Here is a 19,185-nt window from a genome sequence, read left to right on the forward strand (position 1 = left end):
AGCAACTTGGTCAGTGAAGCAGCTATCAAGGAAAACCTCTTCACAAACCTTCTGTAATAACCAGTTAGCCCCAAGAAGCTTCTGACCTCAGTTGCATTTCTAGGAGGCTTCCATTCCATCATTGCTTCAATTTTCTTGGGATCTACTCTAATCCCGTTAGCTGATACTATGTGTCCCAGAAAGGAGATCTCACCTAACCAGAAGTCACACTTAGACAACTTAGCATACAACTTTTTCTCTCTCAGAGTTTGCAGAACAATCCTCAAATGCTCATCATGTTCTTCTCTGTTCTTATAATACACTAGTATATTATCAGTGAAGACCACTACAAACCGATCTAAGTATGGATGGAAAATACAGTTCATAAGGTCCATAAAAGCTGCTGGTGCATTTATCAAACTAAACTTATCCAGTTCAGTCAGGCTATCATAGGTTACTTGGGCAGTGAAATAAATTAAGAATATTAGAAATTAAAAATATTAGAAATTAAATAAATGAGTTAGAAAGACTTGAAAATAATTAGTTAGAATTAAGAATATTAGTTATTACGAAATGATCCAAACCACATAAAAATTGTTAAGTAATGTGATGAAAAATTAGCAAAAGTAGGTATAACTTAAATAAATATTACAAATATACCTTCTATAATCATATGAATAAAAACTTAGTATTTTTTTTATTAGTTTTGTGTATTATATATTATCACTATAAAATTAGGAACTAAACGCTTCCAAAGAGGAACAAATTAGAACAAAAGTTAGTTAATACTAGAAATATCATATTAAATTAAATTAAATTCCTGAGTATCCAAATGATGCTTCATTTCTTTCTTTATTTGTATATGTTATTTTCTTGTTATATTATCGCACCACTAAGCAGCAATGCTTAGTGTGATGGATTTGTTTCCTTCGCGCAAGTACTGAAGCTAAAACCTAGTGGACATTAGACTGGGATTTTTTAGAGTCCAGATTTGCAGAAGTGTCAGAAGTGTTCAAGGTTATCACCTCCTTAGCAATGCATGTAGATAGGACTCACAAAAGTCATATTATGTATTTTGTGCATTATAATTAGTTATTATGTTGAAATGTAAATTATGGAATTGTAATTAGTTTGTATATCATGCAAATTATGAATTTATTTAATTAGTTTGTAAATTATGTAATTAATGGAAATTTGAGAATTTGCATATATGAATTTAGCTTGAATAGATTTGTATGCAAATGAGAATGGAATTGAAATACATAAATGATATTTGAAATACTGAGATGATTATGATGTGTATGAATGAGATTATTACTGGAAATTATTGTTGAAATTTTTAAATAGGTAAACAGTGAAAATACGTCAAATGGTAATAAAATAAAGAAAACTTCATCAGTTTCTCCTTAGAACATAAATGATTTTAAAATATAACATGTTCAAAATTATTAAAGAAATAAAGTAAGATAAGATAGGATGCTTCAGCACCGAGTGGGACGTGCCTTGCTCGGCAACACTGTAGACGGGTGAGGGGTGTCACAGGATTTGCTGGAGATATAAATGTCAGTGTTTGGTGCTGTGGAGCACCAGAAGTCCATGTTGTTGTAGATTATTCTATTTTGAGGGATCTCCTAGAACCCAGTGTTGTCAAAGCCGAACACCGCATTGAACTCGTCCATGTTCATTACTCGATCAACGCTAAGTAATTGAAATTCGATCCTCCCCCTGTCTTCTCTATCAGTGGGCCATAGGGTGGCCTTGAAGCTCCCAAGGAACTCCAGTGTGGTGTCCCTATAGATGAGGAATTGGAGTTAGGCGAATCTGGTCCAACCAATGCTGTCTAGCAGCCCATTAATCTCCTCTTGCTGGCCGATTTGTTCTAGCAACTCGAAGTCCTTGTACTTGGTGGAGATAATCCTCCTGTTGTTAAGTCGTGTACATAAGTCTCGGTGGGTGGAATCGCGAAATGTTCAGGCAATGGAGAACTCAGGTTGTGCTGGCTGTGGAGGTTGCGGTTGAGGTGTGGGTTGTGGTTGGGGCTTGGGTTGTGGAGGTGGGGCTTACCTTATTCTCGAGAGCTGTGGTGATGGCTAAAGAGGTGAGGGTAAGGAATCTCCTCCTTACCTTAACGAAGAACCCATTCTCCTTACAGGGCACTTTGCAGGTGCCATTGGAGCTTTTATGAGGAAAGACTAGGGTTTTGTGAGAAGAGGAAAGACTAGGGTTTTATGAGGAAAAAGGAGATTTAAGGGGTTTTGAAAGAGAAAGAAGCATGGAGAGGAAGAGTCTTTGAGTGGGAGGGAGTTTAAGGGTGAGAAGGGAATTTAAAGGGTCGTTTTTGTGCCCTAAGTATCGCATCTGCAACATGATACATGGGGCGTGTATTATTACATGGGTCCCGGTCCTCGGGCTTGTGTAATTTTTTGTTTGAGAATTTTATTCTTTACTACGTTACACGGCCCGTGTAAATATATTTAAAGACCCGTGTAACTTTCTATTTGTAAGTCTCTTTTGACATTTAAGTTACATGGCCCGTGTCAATTTATTAGGGGACCCGTGTAACTTTCTATCTCCCTTAAACTCAATTTTTTTTTTTCCTTTTCTGAAGCACAGGATGTGTAATGTTACACGGGGTGAACCCGTGTAAGTTTCTGGAGCCAATGTAAGTGTAGTTGCGAGGTTCTAGAATGTTACACGGGGTGTGTAAAATTTTTACACAGCCCGTGTAAATTTCTGGCTTTTCAATTCTTTCTTTTATGTACTTGATTCATACTAGAGTATTCCTATCTATATGAATGAGATGAATGCAAGTGTTAGCAATATAGTTACTTCCCCGGTTTTATGTAATCTCCTCTTGTGTGATTTTGACTTGACGATTCCTTTTCCCTGGCCTTCAGTTCCTTGCTTTTGCAGAATTATGAATTGGGGTACCTTCAAAAATTAAAGAACATAAAGTAAAGTAATAAAAAAAAAAGGTTACAAAAGTGTTTGGGTTGCCTCCTAAAGAGCGCTTGTTTATAGGAATTAACTGAACTATTCTTTAGCTTCATTTTGGAGGTGGAGGGGTGCTGTAGGATTGAGTGAATCCATCTTCAATTCTATCCCCTGGGAAGTATGGCTTCAATCTTTGACCATTAACCTTGAAGGCACCTGAGATTTCGTTCCATACTTCCACTTATTTAGTGTTTTCCTGGGGCTTACCTTTGTGCTATTCTTCTTTTAGCTCTTCTACCTTGAAAGCTTGAGCTAAGGGTAGGGGTGGATTAGCTATTAAAGATTGTGCACAGGCTACAATTTCTGTGTTCTCATTATCTACTATGTGGCTGCGCACTGTGCATGCTTCAAGAGGATCTTCTGGATGTGCTTTATGAAATTCCTCTTCAACTATCTTGTCAACTATATCAACCTTTAAGCATTCATTAGGTTCAAGTTTGTGCTTCATTATTCTGAACAAGTTGAATTCCACTTCTTCATCTCCTACTTTGAGAGTTAACCACCCATTCTTAACATCTGTGATAGTTCCGTCAGTTGCCAAGAAAGGTCTTCCCAGGATGATAGGGATTTGGACGTCTTCCTCCATTCATAAAACTACAAAATCAACTAGGATGAAGAACTTTCCCACCTTGATCGGGATGTTCTCTAGGATGCCCATAGGGTACTTTACAGACCGATCAGCCAGTTGCAGTGAAATTGTTATAGGTTTGAGCTCTCTTACATCTAACTTCTTACATATTGATAGAGGTGTCAGACTTAAACTTGCACCTAGGTCACAGAGTGCCTTGTCTATAGTCATGTTGCCAATAAGACAAGGTATGGAGAAGCTTCTTGGATCCTTCAGCTTTGGCGACTGTTTGTTTTCTAGTATGGCACAACATTCCTCTATAAGAGCGACAGTCTCATAGTCTTTCAATTTTCTTTTCTTCGAAAGAATTTCTTTAAGGAACTTGGTGTAGGATGGTATCTGAGACAGTGCTTCTGTAAAGGGAATATTGATGTAGAGTTTCTTCAACACTTCTAAAAATTTTCCAAACAGCTTATCCAGTTTAACCTTTTGGAATCTCTGGGGAAAAGGTAGAGGGGGCTGATATGGCTCTGGTAGCTTTTTCTTTTTTTTAATTTCCTCCTCCTGCTCCTTTTTATCTTCTTCTTTCTCCTCTGTTTGGTTTTTAGGTTCGTTAGGGGTTTGTTCAGTTGATTTTCCCTCTGATGGTTATTTTTCTAATGTTCTACCGCTCTTCAAGGTAACTGCCTTACCACTCTTTAGGGTTCATTTCTGGTTGACTTGTTAATTTACCAATAGCCTTGCTTGAAGAATTTGCTTGCTGAGCAATTTGGTTTTTAAGCATCTTATTGCGCGTGGCTAGTTGGTCCATTCTGGAAGCTAACTGCTTTATCATTTCATTTTGCTATTGTTAGGTTGCTAGGAAGCTCTCCATCATGGATTCCACAGTTAACTTTGGTTTAGGCTATTGAGATTGAGGAGGTGACGATGGCTATGCAAAGTTTTGTCCTTTATTCTGAAATCCTAGGGGTGCTAGTTGTCTATACCCTTGTTGCTTGTTCATGGGCTGATTCTGTGAGTTGGACCATGAGAAGTTCAGGTGGTTCCTCCATCCAGGGTTATAGGTGTTTGAGTATGGATTGATGAGCTGCCTCTAGTTGAAGTTTCCTCTGTTATTTATATAGCTCAATTGTTCCATAGAGGGTTCATTGTAATTATTGCGTTCTGAAGTCATACACCCTCCTCCGTAGTTTTCACAATGTTGGTTGTTCATCCCTATGGCATTAGCTTGCATTCTATCAAGCCTTTTTGTGAGCTAATCGAACTGAGCATTTATCATGCTTAGGGCATCCACTTCTAGGATCCCTACTGTTCTTCTTGTGTTTCCCCTTTCATTTAACCACTCGTAGTTGTGATAAGCGACCCTCTCTAGAAGTTCAAGTGCTTGTGCTACCGTTTTCCCCATTAGGTCACCTTCTGCAGCTGAATCTACTGTGCTCCTTATAGAGGCCAGTAGCCCATTATAGAAATTCTGAACTAGGAGCCAATCTTCTATGCCATGGTGTGGACATTCTCTCTGTAAGTCTTTATCTCTCTCCCGTGCGTTATAGAGTGATTCACCTTCCTTTTGTCTAAATGTGTTGAGTTTAACCCTTAACTTTGTAGTCTTTGCAGGTGAGAAATACCTTGCCTGAAAAGCTTGTGAGAGGTCTTCCCAAGTGGTAAATGTTCCAGCTGGTTGTGAAAGCAACCGCTTCCTTGCTCTATCTCAAAGGGAGAAGGGGAATGCTTTGAGTCTTATAGCTTGATTAAAGACTCCATTCATCTTGAATGTGTCACATAGGGAAAGAAAGCATTAGAGGTGGTAATGTGGATCTTTTGTAGGTGAACCTCCAAACTGGGTCTATTAAATCATTTGGAGCCATACCAGTTTTAATTCAAAGTTGTTGGCCTCCACTGTAGGTCTTGTCACACTGGACTAGAATCCTTGTATAGATGGAGCTCCATAGTCCCTCAGGAGTCTTGTTCTGTTGTTTTCGTCGGCCAAGACGAGAGTTTTTAGATTTCCCTGATTTTGTTCTTGGCATTTCCTTTCTCTCCTGATGGTTCTTAGAGTCCTATCTATTTCGGGATCCAAGTCCAAGAATTCTTCCTCTAGTTTTGTTCTAGTCATGCACCAAACCAAATACCTGAGAGAAAATAAAAGAAATTAAACAAATTAAGTAAAATTAAATAATAAATACAAATGCCTAAATCAGCTAAATTACCTATCTCTTAATATTACTAAAATTAAATTCCCCGGCAATGGTGCCAAAAACTTATTTGCTGGTTTTTCAACCCCGAAAGTGTACGGATAGATAATAAGTAATAAAGTAATGAGTATAGTATCATTGTAACATCCTCACTTTAGCTAGTCCGTACAGTCTATTGTTCTGGCGACTAATGTCGATCTGGGCAGTTAGAATGTTTGAAATTATAAATAAACTAGAGTGAGGAGTTATAAATAAACCAAATAATGCTCATAAAAATCAAGAAAAATTTTTAGGAATGTAATGCACTAAGGTTAAACAAGCCGTAACCCCAGTGATGAGTAACCCGAAAGGGAAGTGACGGTGAAGGCCGTTAACAACCCTAAACCCGGGAAAAAAATTCATAAAATAATTTTTGGGACTCCAGAGAAGAGTCATTGAGGATTCTATGGCATTAGAATGCCAAGAAAAGGCTTAGAAAAATTTTTCAATCGATACACACAATTTTAGCTCGTTAAGCCAAATGAAGGGCATTTTGGTTATTTTGTCTTCAGAGATGATTTTTTACTAACTTGTCCATTTATGTAAGTGAATTATATGATATAAAATATGAACAAATATTGATAAAAAATTTATTAAAAATGAATAGAAAGAAGAACAAAAAAAAAGAGAAATAAATGAATTTATTGCATAAGAATGATGTCATTAAAAGGGCTCCACCAATCAAATTATAACAAGCATTATGAAATCAATTTAAAAAGAGTTAAATGGGGTAAAAATCAAAAGAAACATCTGCCATCTTCTCTCTTCCTTCTTCAGCCGAATTCCTCTCTCTCTCTTATCTCCATTGATAACTTTCCTTCTTTCTAAATTTTCTTTATAAACACCCCCCTAAAATCACTTGCTCCTTTCACTAAAACTCCTCCTTCCAACTAGTGCAAGCTTGAGGCCGTAAAAAGAAAGAAAAATTAAGAAGTTTTGTGAGCTAGGGAAACTCTCCAACAAAGGTTAGTGTCAATTAATTCTTTAAACTTGTATATGCATAATTGGGAGTATGAATTGATCCATTGATTGTATGTGTTTGAAAAATTAAAATGGTTGAGCTAGGGTTTGGACCCAAAATTGAGATGTTGATAATGTAATAGTGAAAGTAAGTTTTAATGGTCAATTAGTGACCATTTGGTTATGTGTGAATGAGAAATGAAGTGGTTTATGTAGTGGGAATTAAAGTTAGTGTTGTTGCCCTTGGTGACCGGCAGGACTGGGCATGAGTCTAGCAGGTTTGGGCAGCAATAACTGGAGTTATAGAGGTTCAATTGGTGCAAGGCTAATTGAAAATAAAACTAGACACATAATGGCACAACTTTGGTGAAGAAACCATGCCCAGAAAACCAAACTAAGTTGACCAAAAGATTGCCCTGCATTCTACCTAGGCAAAATGACCAAATAAATAGTGTTTATTCATTTAGTCATAACTCCGTGTAAAAAGGTCCAATTGACCTGAAATTTTACCAGCAGCAAGATGAGATATAGACTACAACTTTCATGAAGAAACCTAACCCAAAATTTGACCATAACATGTTCAAAAAGTGACCTGCAGTCACTGCACAAAAACACTATAGATTTGGTCAGTCCAGAAAATCTGGGAAGTTGGCAATCCGGCCAATCATGGTATTTAGGCCATAACTTGAGGTAAAAAAAACTCCAAATGGAGTGATTTAAAGAAAAGAAATGTAACTAGACATAATAAGGAATAACTTTCATGTTGACAACTTTGCCAAATTCCCACTGTAAATATGACTAATGGAATAGTAAATACAAGGCTTGAAATCTGAAAATTTTGAACAACTAACATTAAGCTTAGAAAAGGTATTGGCAACCAATACCAACAATTTTAGAATGCAAAATATGGTATGTTGGGAATATTAAAATCAATGTTCCTATTGTCCATGCAAAAGTCAACATTTTTGTTGACTAATGAAATGAATAGTAATACCTAAACTTGAATTTTAAGAATTGTATAATTTAAGAGTGTAACATGCCCTAGTACACCTAGCAAGATTGGTTTGGATAGGTTGGCATGCCAATAAGGTTCTGTTAACAGTACTACATATGTCTTCATGCCATTCTGTGTTTTATGGCCTCACGCGCCATTCTGTGATAAAATAGCCTTTAGCTATGTTAATTGAGTTATTATACTTGAATTTTATCCCTGATGATTATTACAGTTTATTAGCTGTTCTGTTGCACACCGAGAGACACAATGTGACCGATGGTGTGATGGTCCAAGGTACTTAGTACCCAGTGCTAGTTTACCCATTTATCTAGTCCAGTCGACTAGTAGGGGTTACTCGGGCAATGATAATGAATCTTACAAAATTTTAATCGAATAATACTGCAATAAATGCTAGAAATTAAGTCTACCTAAAATGTAAACATACATTCTGCATATTATGTTATTTTAGTTATTTTATTTTATATTGTCACCACTAAGTAGAATTACTTAGTGCGTCGCTTTTTCCACGCGTAGGTACTGGAGACATATCTGGGGAGTCCAGTAGACCTCATACTGGGTGAGCTTTCAGATCTGCACACAGAGTCTAGAGTCACCTTACATTTGCAATGCATTGGTAAGACATTAGGCTATTTTTGGTCTTTTTTATTTGTAAACTTTTGTTATGTATATTTTAAACTCATGTAATTATGCTTTTGATGTAATTATTTATGAACCATGTTCAGTAATAATTTGAGTTTTTCTTATGGAGTTGAGTATGATATGAATGAATTGAATTTTTGAAATATTGATGTCATTTGAGAAATTGTGGAAAGATGTTGGTGGTTGACTGAGATTGAAATTATGATTATATTGGAAGTGTTTTTAACAGATTCAGAAGAACTGTTTTTCCAATTTACAGCCGGCACTCTGCCGAATTTTCTATAAAATTTGCGAAAAATTCAGATTAATAAAAAATTGTGAATAAATGAATTAAAAAGGGTAAGTTGTAATAGAAATATGAATTGGTGCTCCAGCACACTGTGTGGCATATCTTGCTCGGCTACACTGTAGACGGGTAAGGGGTGTCACAATCATCCTATGAGGAATTTAATTAGTAAACTATATAGCAATTTTGACTGTCTAGGCTACCGAATAAAATAGGAGAGTGAGACTGATCTATTTTGAGCACTAAAGACTAGAAGGATAATGAATTTAAAACAATCTTTCTAAAACAATTCCGGAATTAAAATTTCACACTTTAACCTTATTATGGATGTAATCTTGTCTATTTATTAGATTGAGGATCGTTGCTTTGATGGAAATTAATCCTAGGGTATCCTAGGTCCTCTCTCAAGGCACTTAAGGCGTGTCTCAATTAGAGCTAAACACTACTTTCATTGTTGATTAGTCCTAATAAAAACCCTTTAAGATCTGTGATTAATTTTGAAACTCCACAAAGATCATCAGCTTATCTCTAAGTCAAATTTCCTAGGTTCAATACTCTAATTTTCCAATACTAATCTTCACCTTTCAGTTCTTCAATTAGTATCTTCTATCATGTCTAAGTGGGTACCAACACATAGCATGTAATAAGAATACAGAATATTAAATCAAAGAATAAAACTCAAATCCAATAGATAAAACTCAATATTTGTCCATAATATAATTATAAGCATTACTCTCCTAATTCTAGAATATAGAAACTACTCACTCATGGTGTGTTTAGCACACATAATAAAAATGAAATAAAAGAACATAAAAACAGCCTAAGAAAATAGAACAAAAGAACCGAAGAGAATCTGCAGCTTTGATTTTGTGGAACTCCTACTGAGGATTCCTCCTTGATGCTAATGCACTATTCTTCTAGATGGCTTGAAGAGAATAATAGAGATGTTAATGTCCGCCTTGGGATTCTATCCCCTCTATGTTTTCTGCTACTTCTATTTATATTAAATGATCTAAGGTTAGGTTTTAGAGTCCCCAAGGCATCAGAAGTCTCTTCTTTCTGCAAAAATTGGAGTTGGAAACCTAATCAGGAAATTGGTTGTCGGCTGATACACGGCCTGTGTGTCACTACACGGTCCAGGGCCGTGTAACTTACTGGAGCTTGAATGGTTGCATCTTATGTCTGGGCAGGAGTTTACACGGGCCTCATGTAACAGTCCGGCCCACTAGTGATATTGTCCGCTCTGGGCCAAAGCCCTCACGGTTTTAAAACGCGTCACTAGGAGTTACGAACCATCAACTTATAAACCCAGCATCTCTCCCGTGTTTTGTCGATGTGGGATTTGCCTAGGGTGTTACAATCCACCCCCCTTATGGGACTCAGCGTCCTCGCTGAGGTTTGCCCCACCATTGTTCAAGGTTGCACGCGGAGCAGCTCTGATACCATAAATGTAACGGTCCGGCCCACTAGTGATATTGTCCGCTCTGGGCCGAAGCCCTCACGATTTTAAAACGCGTCACTAGGAGTTACAAACCATCAACTTATAAACCCAGCATCTCTCCCGTGTTTTGTCGATGTGGGATTTGCCTAGGGTGTTACACCTCGGAAGGTTACACAGGTCTGATTACATGGCCTGTGTATTGTTGCTCTTCCAAGAACTCTTCGAGCTTTGCCAGGCATAATCTTACACGGGTCTCGAGAGGTTATACAAGTCGTGTTACACGGCCCGTGTATTGCGTTTCTTCTTTGACTTCTTTGATTTTCTCTTGGCAGAAGGTTACACGGGTCTGTGGTTTTAGTTACACAACCCGTGTACTTTGTATCAGCAATAATCTTCTTTCCTTGACTCTTTCCAAGCCTCCTTCTTCACTCCTATGCCTTGGACCTTCTTCAAAACACCTAAAAATATGTAGAAAACATAAAATTCAGTATAGGGTGATGAAATTTACAAATGTTAATGAATTTAGAGATTATGCATGAAATTACCTATCTAAATGCTATGAAATGTTTTTTCATAGCATTACCCTTTACTAATAATTGATAAGCTGGTTGACTCCATAGTAGGACATTCTGTACGCCTTCTAGTGGATGCCATCTCTGGGAACCATCAGATATAGATGGATTCAGAAGATAAGGAAAAAACAGCATTCATCACAGACATGGGCATCTTTTATTATAAGGTAATGCCCTTTGGAGGTGAACTTACCAAAGATTGGTCAGCAAAATGTTCAAAAAGCTAATTAGCAAGACGGTAAATGTATATGTGGATGACATGATCGTAAAGAGAAAAAATCTGGAAGATCATCCAAAAGACATAGCAGAGGCATTCGACATATTTGATAAAGTCGGAATGAAGCAAAACCCAGGAAAATGTACGTTCGAAGTTAAAGAAGGAAAATTCTTGGGATTTTTAATCTCAGAAAAAGATTGAATGGAGATAAAGCCACTAAGAAGCATCAAAGAAATTCAAAGATTGAATGGGAGAATAACCACTCTTAGACATTTTATGTCATACTCAGCAACGAAGTGTCTACTATTCTATAAAGTGCTCAAAGCAAGAAAGAGCTTTAAATGGGGAGAAGACTGTCAAGTAGCATTCAATGAACTCAAAAAGTTTTTAATAAACCCTCCTCTATTGGACTCACCTAGACAAGGCGAGATTCTGTACCTTTATCTTACAGTGACTAAGGAGACTATGAGCTCAGTTCTAGTGAGAGAGGAAGACAGACAATAAAGACTAATTTACTATGCAAGCCAAGTCTGGAAAAAAGCCAAACTCAACTATTCGACCTTGGAAAAATTAGCCTTTACCGTGCTCTTAGCAGCCACAAATTTAAGACTATACTTCGAGTCCCACACCATCAAAGTACACATAAACTACCCCTTAAGAAAGACCTTGCAAAGGCTAGATACGTTAGTTTGATTATCCATTTGGTCAGTAATATTGGGAGCCTATGACATCAGGTATGCTCCTTGAATAACCCTAAAGGCATAGGTCCTTATTGATTTTATTGCCAAACTCACACCATTACGAGAGGCAAAAATAGAGCAAAAGGCAACATGGAGCATTTGGGTCAATGGAGTAGTAGGCACCAGCGGATTCGGAATTGGGATCATTTTGGAAGGCCCTCAAGGTATAAAACTAAAGTATGCTGCACGGCTGAACTTCCAGGCTATAAGCAATGTAGGCAAGTACGAGGCTCTATTGATCACCTTACGCGTCATCAAGGAGGTAAGACTAATGTTACTATATATTGTGAATCTCAGTTGGTAGTGAATTAGTGTCAAGGTAACTTCCAAGTGTAGGATCCGAACCTGGGGAAGTACAAAGCCAAAATAAAATAGTTAATAGCCTAGATCTGATTTAACTTTAGAGATGTCACAATCGTACAAGTTCGTAGAGGAGAGAACTATGACTCTGATGCCTTAACTAAAATGGCAACAGCAGGGGAGCAGCTCCTATCTCAATCGATCCACCTTAAGGAAATAAGTCAACCACTAATTAATCAGGAAAAGATCCTCCCAATTGACATCGGTTCAATATGCATGTCCCCCAATCTTCAATTATCTCAAGTATGGGACATTGCCTGACGAGCCTTTGGAGGTGAAGAAGACAATACAAAAGTCATCAGGTTACAATGTTCTCAACAGTCAACTCTATAAGAAGTCTTTCACACAGCCATGGCTAAAATGTATCTCACCCGAAGAAGAAGCAATAGTCCTGATTAATATTCATGAGGAACTATGTATAAGCCACAAAGGAGCTCGGATAATTGCCAAAAAGCATTTCGACAAGGGTACTTTTGGTTTACAGTAATAGATGATGCCAAAGATCTAGTTCAGTAATGTAGAAAATGCTAGGAGCATGTTTTCATCCCTCGAACCCCCGCAGAAAAGTTAACACAGTTGAAAGCCCTTGGCTAGTCCACTAGTGGGGAATAAATGCACTTAAACTATTCCCAAAAGCTGCTAGATCCAGACAGTACGTCATCGTTGCCATAGACCACTTCACCAAATGGCCCAAAGCAGAAGTAACACAACTCATCATCACCGACAGAGCCATATCATTTGTCAAGAAAAACATCTTTTGTCGTAGTGGTATCCCCAAAGTTATCATCACAAATAATGAAACTCAGTTTGCAGGACATAAATTTAGAGAATTTTATGCATAATGGGGAATCAACCTCAGATTTACTTCAGCATATCATCCACAGTCCAAAAGCATGACAAAAGTCACCAACCAAACTATCTTAAGTGGACTAAAAAGAAGACTAGACAAAGCAAAAGGATGATGGCCAAAAGAGCTCCCATTTATACTATGGCCATTCCGAACTACTCCTAGACTAGCAACTGGTGAAACTCCTTTCTCCTTGGCATATGGCTCAGAGGAAGTAATCCTCGTAGAGATCAGCATCTTAAGCTCCTGAATAGAGAATCCAGAAGCAGTAATAAACAATGAAGACCTCAGATTCAATCTTAATCTAGTAGAGATAGTAAGAGACCAAGCTTTCATCAAGATGGGAGAATATCATCAGAGAATGACAAGCATGTTTAACTAAAAGGTAAAACATAGATCCTTTACTGTTGGCAATCTTATTATGAAAAGACTGGATATTTCAGAAGGCACAACAGGAGCAGTAAAGCTAAGTAGCAACTGGGAAGGATCATATATAATTTCAAAAGTTATCCACCCAAAAGCTTATAAGATAGCTTACCCGAGTGGGAGCGAACTCCTATACGAATGGAATGTTTGCAACTTGAAAAAATATTATCAATAAATGAGAAGTTTAGATTCAATTTTCAACAAGTCAATCTCTGACATCCGATCTACACACATTATCACTAATGTCTAAAAAGATTGGAAGTGTAAAGATCTTATCCAATGCACAGACCTCATCCGAGGCACAAAAACCTCGTCCAAGGCACAAAGACCTCGTCCGAGGCATAAAGACCTCATCCAAGGCACACAGACCTCATCTGAGGCTCAAAGACCTCATCTGAGGTGCAAAGACAGGCTCAAATCCTATCAAAGGCACAGTTCTTGCCAAAATCCCACTCAATAATTTCAAACGTTCAACAACAAAAATAATCTACCCTACTCAAGATTCAGGCTTCTTAAAGATTTTTTCAGCCAAGTACAAAAAGGAACTATCTCATGTATAAAAGATAACAGGTTAGTATAAAGAGTCTCAATCAAAGAAGAAAGATTGGAATAAAACTCTTATTTTATTAAAAAGAGGAAAGTAAAGTCATTCGGTAGGTGGATCCCCACTTGCCTGTACATTATCATTTACGCTTACAGAGCCCCTAGCTTCCTCACCCTTAACTTCAGTACCAGGGGTGAGCTTTTTAAGCCAAGTGAAGTCTTTATTTGGGTAGTGTTTTAGTAATTCAGCAAGAAGATCACTATAAGCTTGCAGATGGGCATTGGCCTCCTTTTCAATTATCTTATTCTCTTTCACTTTAAGTTCCTCTGAAAATTTAAATAGATCAATAGCCTGGCTCACCTTGGCATCCTTCAGCTCCTTCTGCAATCGAGCTACATGCTCCTCAAAAGATTGAACTTACCCTTCCAAGTCATGCACCCTGGAAGTTGCTACTATTAAATTATTCTTATAGGATGCAGCTTCGCTGACCACCTTAGATATCTCCAACCTAAGGAAATTCACCTTCTCTTTCACCATGTGTTGAGTGGCAACTGCCTCTAGGCTCAAACTCATAGATTGATTTAGGAGATCAATAATAAATAAGGTCACGATCCTAGCCAAATCTATATTGCCTTTCATAGATCGATTTCTCTCCAGAGAATGTGAAAGCACTTAAACCCCCCTAGAGATCGACTGCCTAGATCAACCACCCCCTGAAGTGGTAGAGACTGATGGTTGGCTCAAAGGCCGATTCTGAATTGGAAGGGACTTGAGATTGGTGAGTTCATTCTGAGTACGAGCTAACAGCTCATCTCTTTAACTTGGACCCTTTTTTGTGGTTGCAATTCACTTGCCTTCGTCGCAGTAGCCTGAGTAGTGGCTTCTTTCTTCTCAAGAGGTGAGCTCCTTTTTTCTCTTCTTGGTAGCTCTCTCAACCTTGATTCCAGCCATATCTACACATAAAAAGCAGTTAGTGAGTTCATACTTAGTTTAGAGAATAAGAATTTAGGTTTTTACCCTTTCCACATCCAAGGTTGACAAGTTATAAGGAGACACTCTCCCCAGCCACCACATTGGCCAACCACCACTTTGGCTTGGCACTCACAACATCGAAATTTAATTATCGATAGGTGTTGGCCTCACTTTTTAATTCCAAAACCACCGCTTCCTTGTCCTGATTCAAGATGATCTCTCTTCGAGGTCTGTCAACCAAGTAGTTCCAACTTCTCTAAACACCCTCAAAGCCACATGGATCCTTGCTCCGAAGTATAAAAAATTTTTCTTTCTAATTTTTTAAAGAAGATGGGAGTTCGATGAAGAGCCAACAGTTTGGTTTCACCTGAAAAAACCAATATTCTTCATTTTTTCACCTCCCAAGGCAGTGCAGATTAGCAAAGGTTTTCGTAATAGGAGTTAAATTTTTAGCTCGACATAGACCTCAGAAAGCTACTGAAGTTTGCCATGAGTTTGAATGAAGCCGAGCCACATAAATACGGTGATAATTCAACACATTTTTGTAAAATTGCTCCAAGGGAACTTGCAGACTGGCCTTTAATTGCCCTTCATACACCATAATCTGATCTCCTTCTTCAAAGCTTTGATCGATATAAAAGTGCCCATGACACTTGATTAGCTTAAACATACCCCCCAAAAGGTTGAACTCTTCACTTATTTGGGTAAGATCAAAGGGTAGCAGAATTGATGGAACTTAATCCACCGAAAGCAACTCTTTCCTCTGCTTCTGAGCTTTTTTTTTTTTTTTTTTGCGAGGATCAGTGGGTTCAGTCTGGTTTGCACTTCACCTATATCATCTTGCCCACTAGTTCCCACCTCCTCATCAAAGCTCTACGAAAATTGAACGGATGGAGTACTCGTCGTCTTTTGACTATCAATATCACTCATCTTCAAAAAAAAAAAAAAGCAACAGAAAAGAAAGCAAACAAAAGAGAGCACTAACTTTCGCTACAAGAAATCAATTCGTCATAGTGACACTAAGAAATGCAAAATCACCTACTAGAGGAAATTTGAGAAAATTCAAGGAAGCAGATAATGCAAAATGACACAAAGGATACACATATATATATATAGCTAAAGCATTAAATGATGAAAAATTCAAAAATCCACTAAAACCATCACCTCGAATGCCAAAAATAACCAATTATTTCTTGCAGCTTTTGAGAGAAAAGCCATCAATGCTTATAGAGTTTTGAAAAGGCATAATCCTTTAAACCTAAAGATTCAGACTTGGTGGGGGGACTAATGATATAAAAGGCCAATAAACTGACCCAGCTAAAGCTTGCCCATTTGAGCTTAGAACGAGACAAAACTCGCCCATCCAAACTCAAAATAAAATAGAGCTCGCCCATCTGAGCTCAAAAATTTGACACCTAAAGAACTGAGCTTTAATGAGATCTATGAGAGCGTTCTGACTTGTTTTGAGAGATCAAACAAGTTGAAGAGATCGATACTCTTTGAGTTCAGACCAAATGAAGATCACGCCACTGATCACGCCTAATTCCCAGCATAATCTAAGGATGATTACTATTATAACTTAAATAGAAAATTAGCAAAGATCTAGCCAACATTTCTTCCCAATCACTATATAAATAAAGTAAATCTTCAAAAACAGGTATGCAAACAAAACCTCACTTCCATTATACTAAATACTCGATTCATAATCTTATTACTAATTTGAGCGTCAGAGTGGTTGCTAACTACCACCGGCTCTCACTTGTTTTTTGATTTTTAGGAAACCCTCAATCCGGTCAAATCCAATATCTAGGAAATCTATGGCAACATCACATATAAAACTCTATATAATTTAATTGAATAAAGTTCTTGAGAATTTGATTTTTATGCTTCAGGCAACTTGAATCCTTCAGGTATTGTCATATAGACATCTTTGTCAAGTGAGCCATATAAATAGGCAATCATTACATCCATTAAACACATTCTAAGGTTTTCATGAATTACTAGACTAAGAAAATATCGAAACATAATTGCATCCACCATAAGAGAATGTGTATCCACATAATCAATGTCAGGTCTTCGCAAAAACCTTATCCGACAAGTCATGCTTTATATCTCATAATTTCATTTTTCTCATTTCATTTTCGCACAAATACCAATTTATATCCTACTGACTAGATATTTTCTAATGTCTAGACTATAGGTCTAGAAACTTTACGTTTCTCAAGTGAATTTAATTTTGCCTTGATTGCGTCAATTCTATTTTTGTCACACCCTACCCCTCTGTAAGGCATAACATGATCCCGTAGTATACCTAATGAATTACCAACTTCGTCTACTGATAACCCATTAAATACACTACAAGAGATTTTAAAACTTTTCTTACTTCTTTTTACAGTAGTGAGCACTATTTTCAGGTGTTAAAAACCTTTTTGAAGTAAAGTGAAACAGCTAACACATTTGGACTATTAGGGATTTCTGTAAAAATTTTAGTAGAGTGCTATCTGTATTTTGAACAAAATAGTTCTTCAGAAAACCTGTAAAAAAGCACTTCAATATTTTTCTCAATCTCAAACTCCAACATAATTCAACACAATAAGTTTTTCAACTCGAATCCACAATAATTTTTCAAAGACTGAGATAAAAGAAATACATTACAATTATTTTACAAGCCAAAATAACTCATAATTTATTTTACAACTTCAACGTACAGTTTTAATTTACAACTGCTCAAAACCAAAAACAATATATACATACAGAGAACATACATTACAGTACAAAATGCAAAATGTGGTATACTCAATATACCCGATGATCTCTAGCTGAATGCATTAGCAGCCTAGTCTGCTGCCCTATCTGTCTGTCTACCTGCGACAGTAATAAAAAGCTATAGCTGAGACAATGTCTCAGTGGTGCACAACATTAATCAAATACAACTTTAAATTACAAGTCATAAATCATATAAATGATGGATACGTAAAACCATAATTAAATTCAAGACAATGAATGTCATAAGAAATTTAAACTCTATTTCACAATATTACAATAAATCTCAATAGTCAAAACATGGTTAAATTCAAAAGACAGTGAATGTCAATAAGAATTTAAACTCCATTTCACAAATTATCAAAGCTCATAATAACACAATTTAGTCAAATAATTTAAGAATACAGTGTTGCTAATTCATACACAACTTAAGCCATGACACAATTTTTCCGATCAATGCCGCGTTGTATACCACAACAAAGCAATCATAACCCCACTAATCGAAATCAATGAGGAAGGAAGCTAGCTATATAATGAGTACTCATCTGATCACCTCAACTGGTAAACCAGAGAGGGAGAAAAATAAACGATCACAACCCCATAAATGGAGAAGGAAAATAAATGATCACAACCCCATAAATGGAGAAGGAATGATGTAATACTGTCATGCTAAGTGTGAATACAAAATCAATTCCAAATATTTTATTCAAATGATTCGTAAGAATCTAATAAATTTCCAAAGTTATAATTTCATTCACAAAATGGCAACACAATTCATAATTAACTTCAATTTTCACAAATCACACTAAATCAATTTTTCCACAATTTCAAACCATTTACAATGCTTTTCAAGCAATAAGTATCCATTCAAACACATTTCCATAATTGAAAACAATAATATACAAATGGTCATAATTTATTTCAATTGAAAAATTCAAAAGAAATAACTGTTGTGCACAAACCTTTGATAACTGTCTCCTGGCCTTGACTCAGTGTTTCCTTCCCTTTCCCTGAGTCTTTGCTAACTGAGAAACACAATTTGAGGTGTTTCGGTACTCATTTAAACTGTCTCTAACGATAATGCTTGATAATTAATTCACTGAATTCTATTATTTGCTTAGTCAACCTAATATGTCGACCCTCAATGCATTCTAGGTAAATTAGGTTTTAATGTTACTAATATGTCACATTCAATAGTCTTTTAGGGTTGGTACATGTTACCAAACTCATTTCCATGTATCTTGCATTTTCTTGCAATTTGTTGGATTCCGGTATACTAGTTTGACCTAGCTCTCTCGGTTTTCGGGTTTCAGTCAAAACTACAAACTTGTAGATCTATGTCTTATTGCACGCGGGGCAAAATTTCAGGTCATTCTGAATTATGTAGACCAAGTTATGGTCATTTTACTATTACTGATCAAAGTGCATCAAAATTGATCACTTTAGGTCATTTTTGGTCAATTTTGGTTCGGCCAGTTTTTAGACCTGAAGTTGTGCAAGCTGTTTGACTTGTTTATGGTCATTTCTGGGCTTTGGTGTCTTCATAAGACTTGTAGATATAGGTCTTAACTATTCATGGTCAAAATTTCAGATCTATTGGACCTGTTTTGAGTGAGTTATGGCCTAAACAC

The 19,185-nt window shown here is 36.9% G+C and overlaps 1 protein-coding gene across 1 annotated transcript; it reads right to left on the minus strand.

Annotated features, from left to right (window-relative positions):
- Window positions 1-3,559: 3,559 nt before the first annotated feature.
- On the minus strand, window positions 3,560-4,352 carry LOC131175272 (uncharacterized). The gene is made up of 2 exons (XM_058138985.1): window positions 4,274-4,352; window positions 3,560-4,134 (listed from the first exon to the last, which is right to left on the minus strand). The coding sequence occupies exons 1-2, from the start codon at window positions 4,350-4,352 to the stop codon at window positions 3,560-3,562; spliced, it is 654 nt and encodes a 217-aa protein (XP_057994968.1).
- Between the last annotated feature and the right edge of the window lie 14,833 nt (window positions 4,353-19,185).

This window comes from Hevea brasiliensis, chromosome 17 (assembly GCF_030052815.1).
Source record: "Hevea brasiliensis isolate MT/VB/25A 57/8 chromosome 17, ASM3005281v1, whole genome shotgun sequence".
In the NCBI taxonomy this organism is placed as follows: Eukaryota; Viridiplantae; Streptophyta; class Magnoliopsida; order Malpighiales; family Euphorbiaceae; genus Hevea; species Hevea brasiliensis.

Bases quoted from the DNA above. Each gene is read 5' to 3' on its own strand.
- LOC131175272 (XM_058138985.1), bottom strand. From the start codon at position 4,352: ATGGACCAACTAGCCACGCGCAATAAGATGCTTAAAAACCAAATTGCT. The intron at 4,135-4,273 runs GTAAATTAACAA...AAAACCAAACAG, and splicing joins TTCTTCAAGCAAGGCTATTG to AGGAGAAAGAAGAAGATAAA.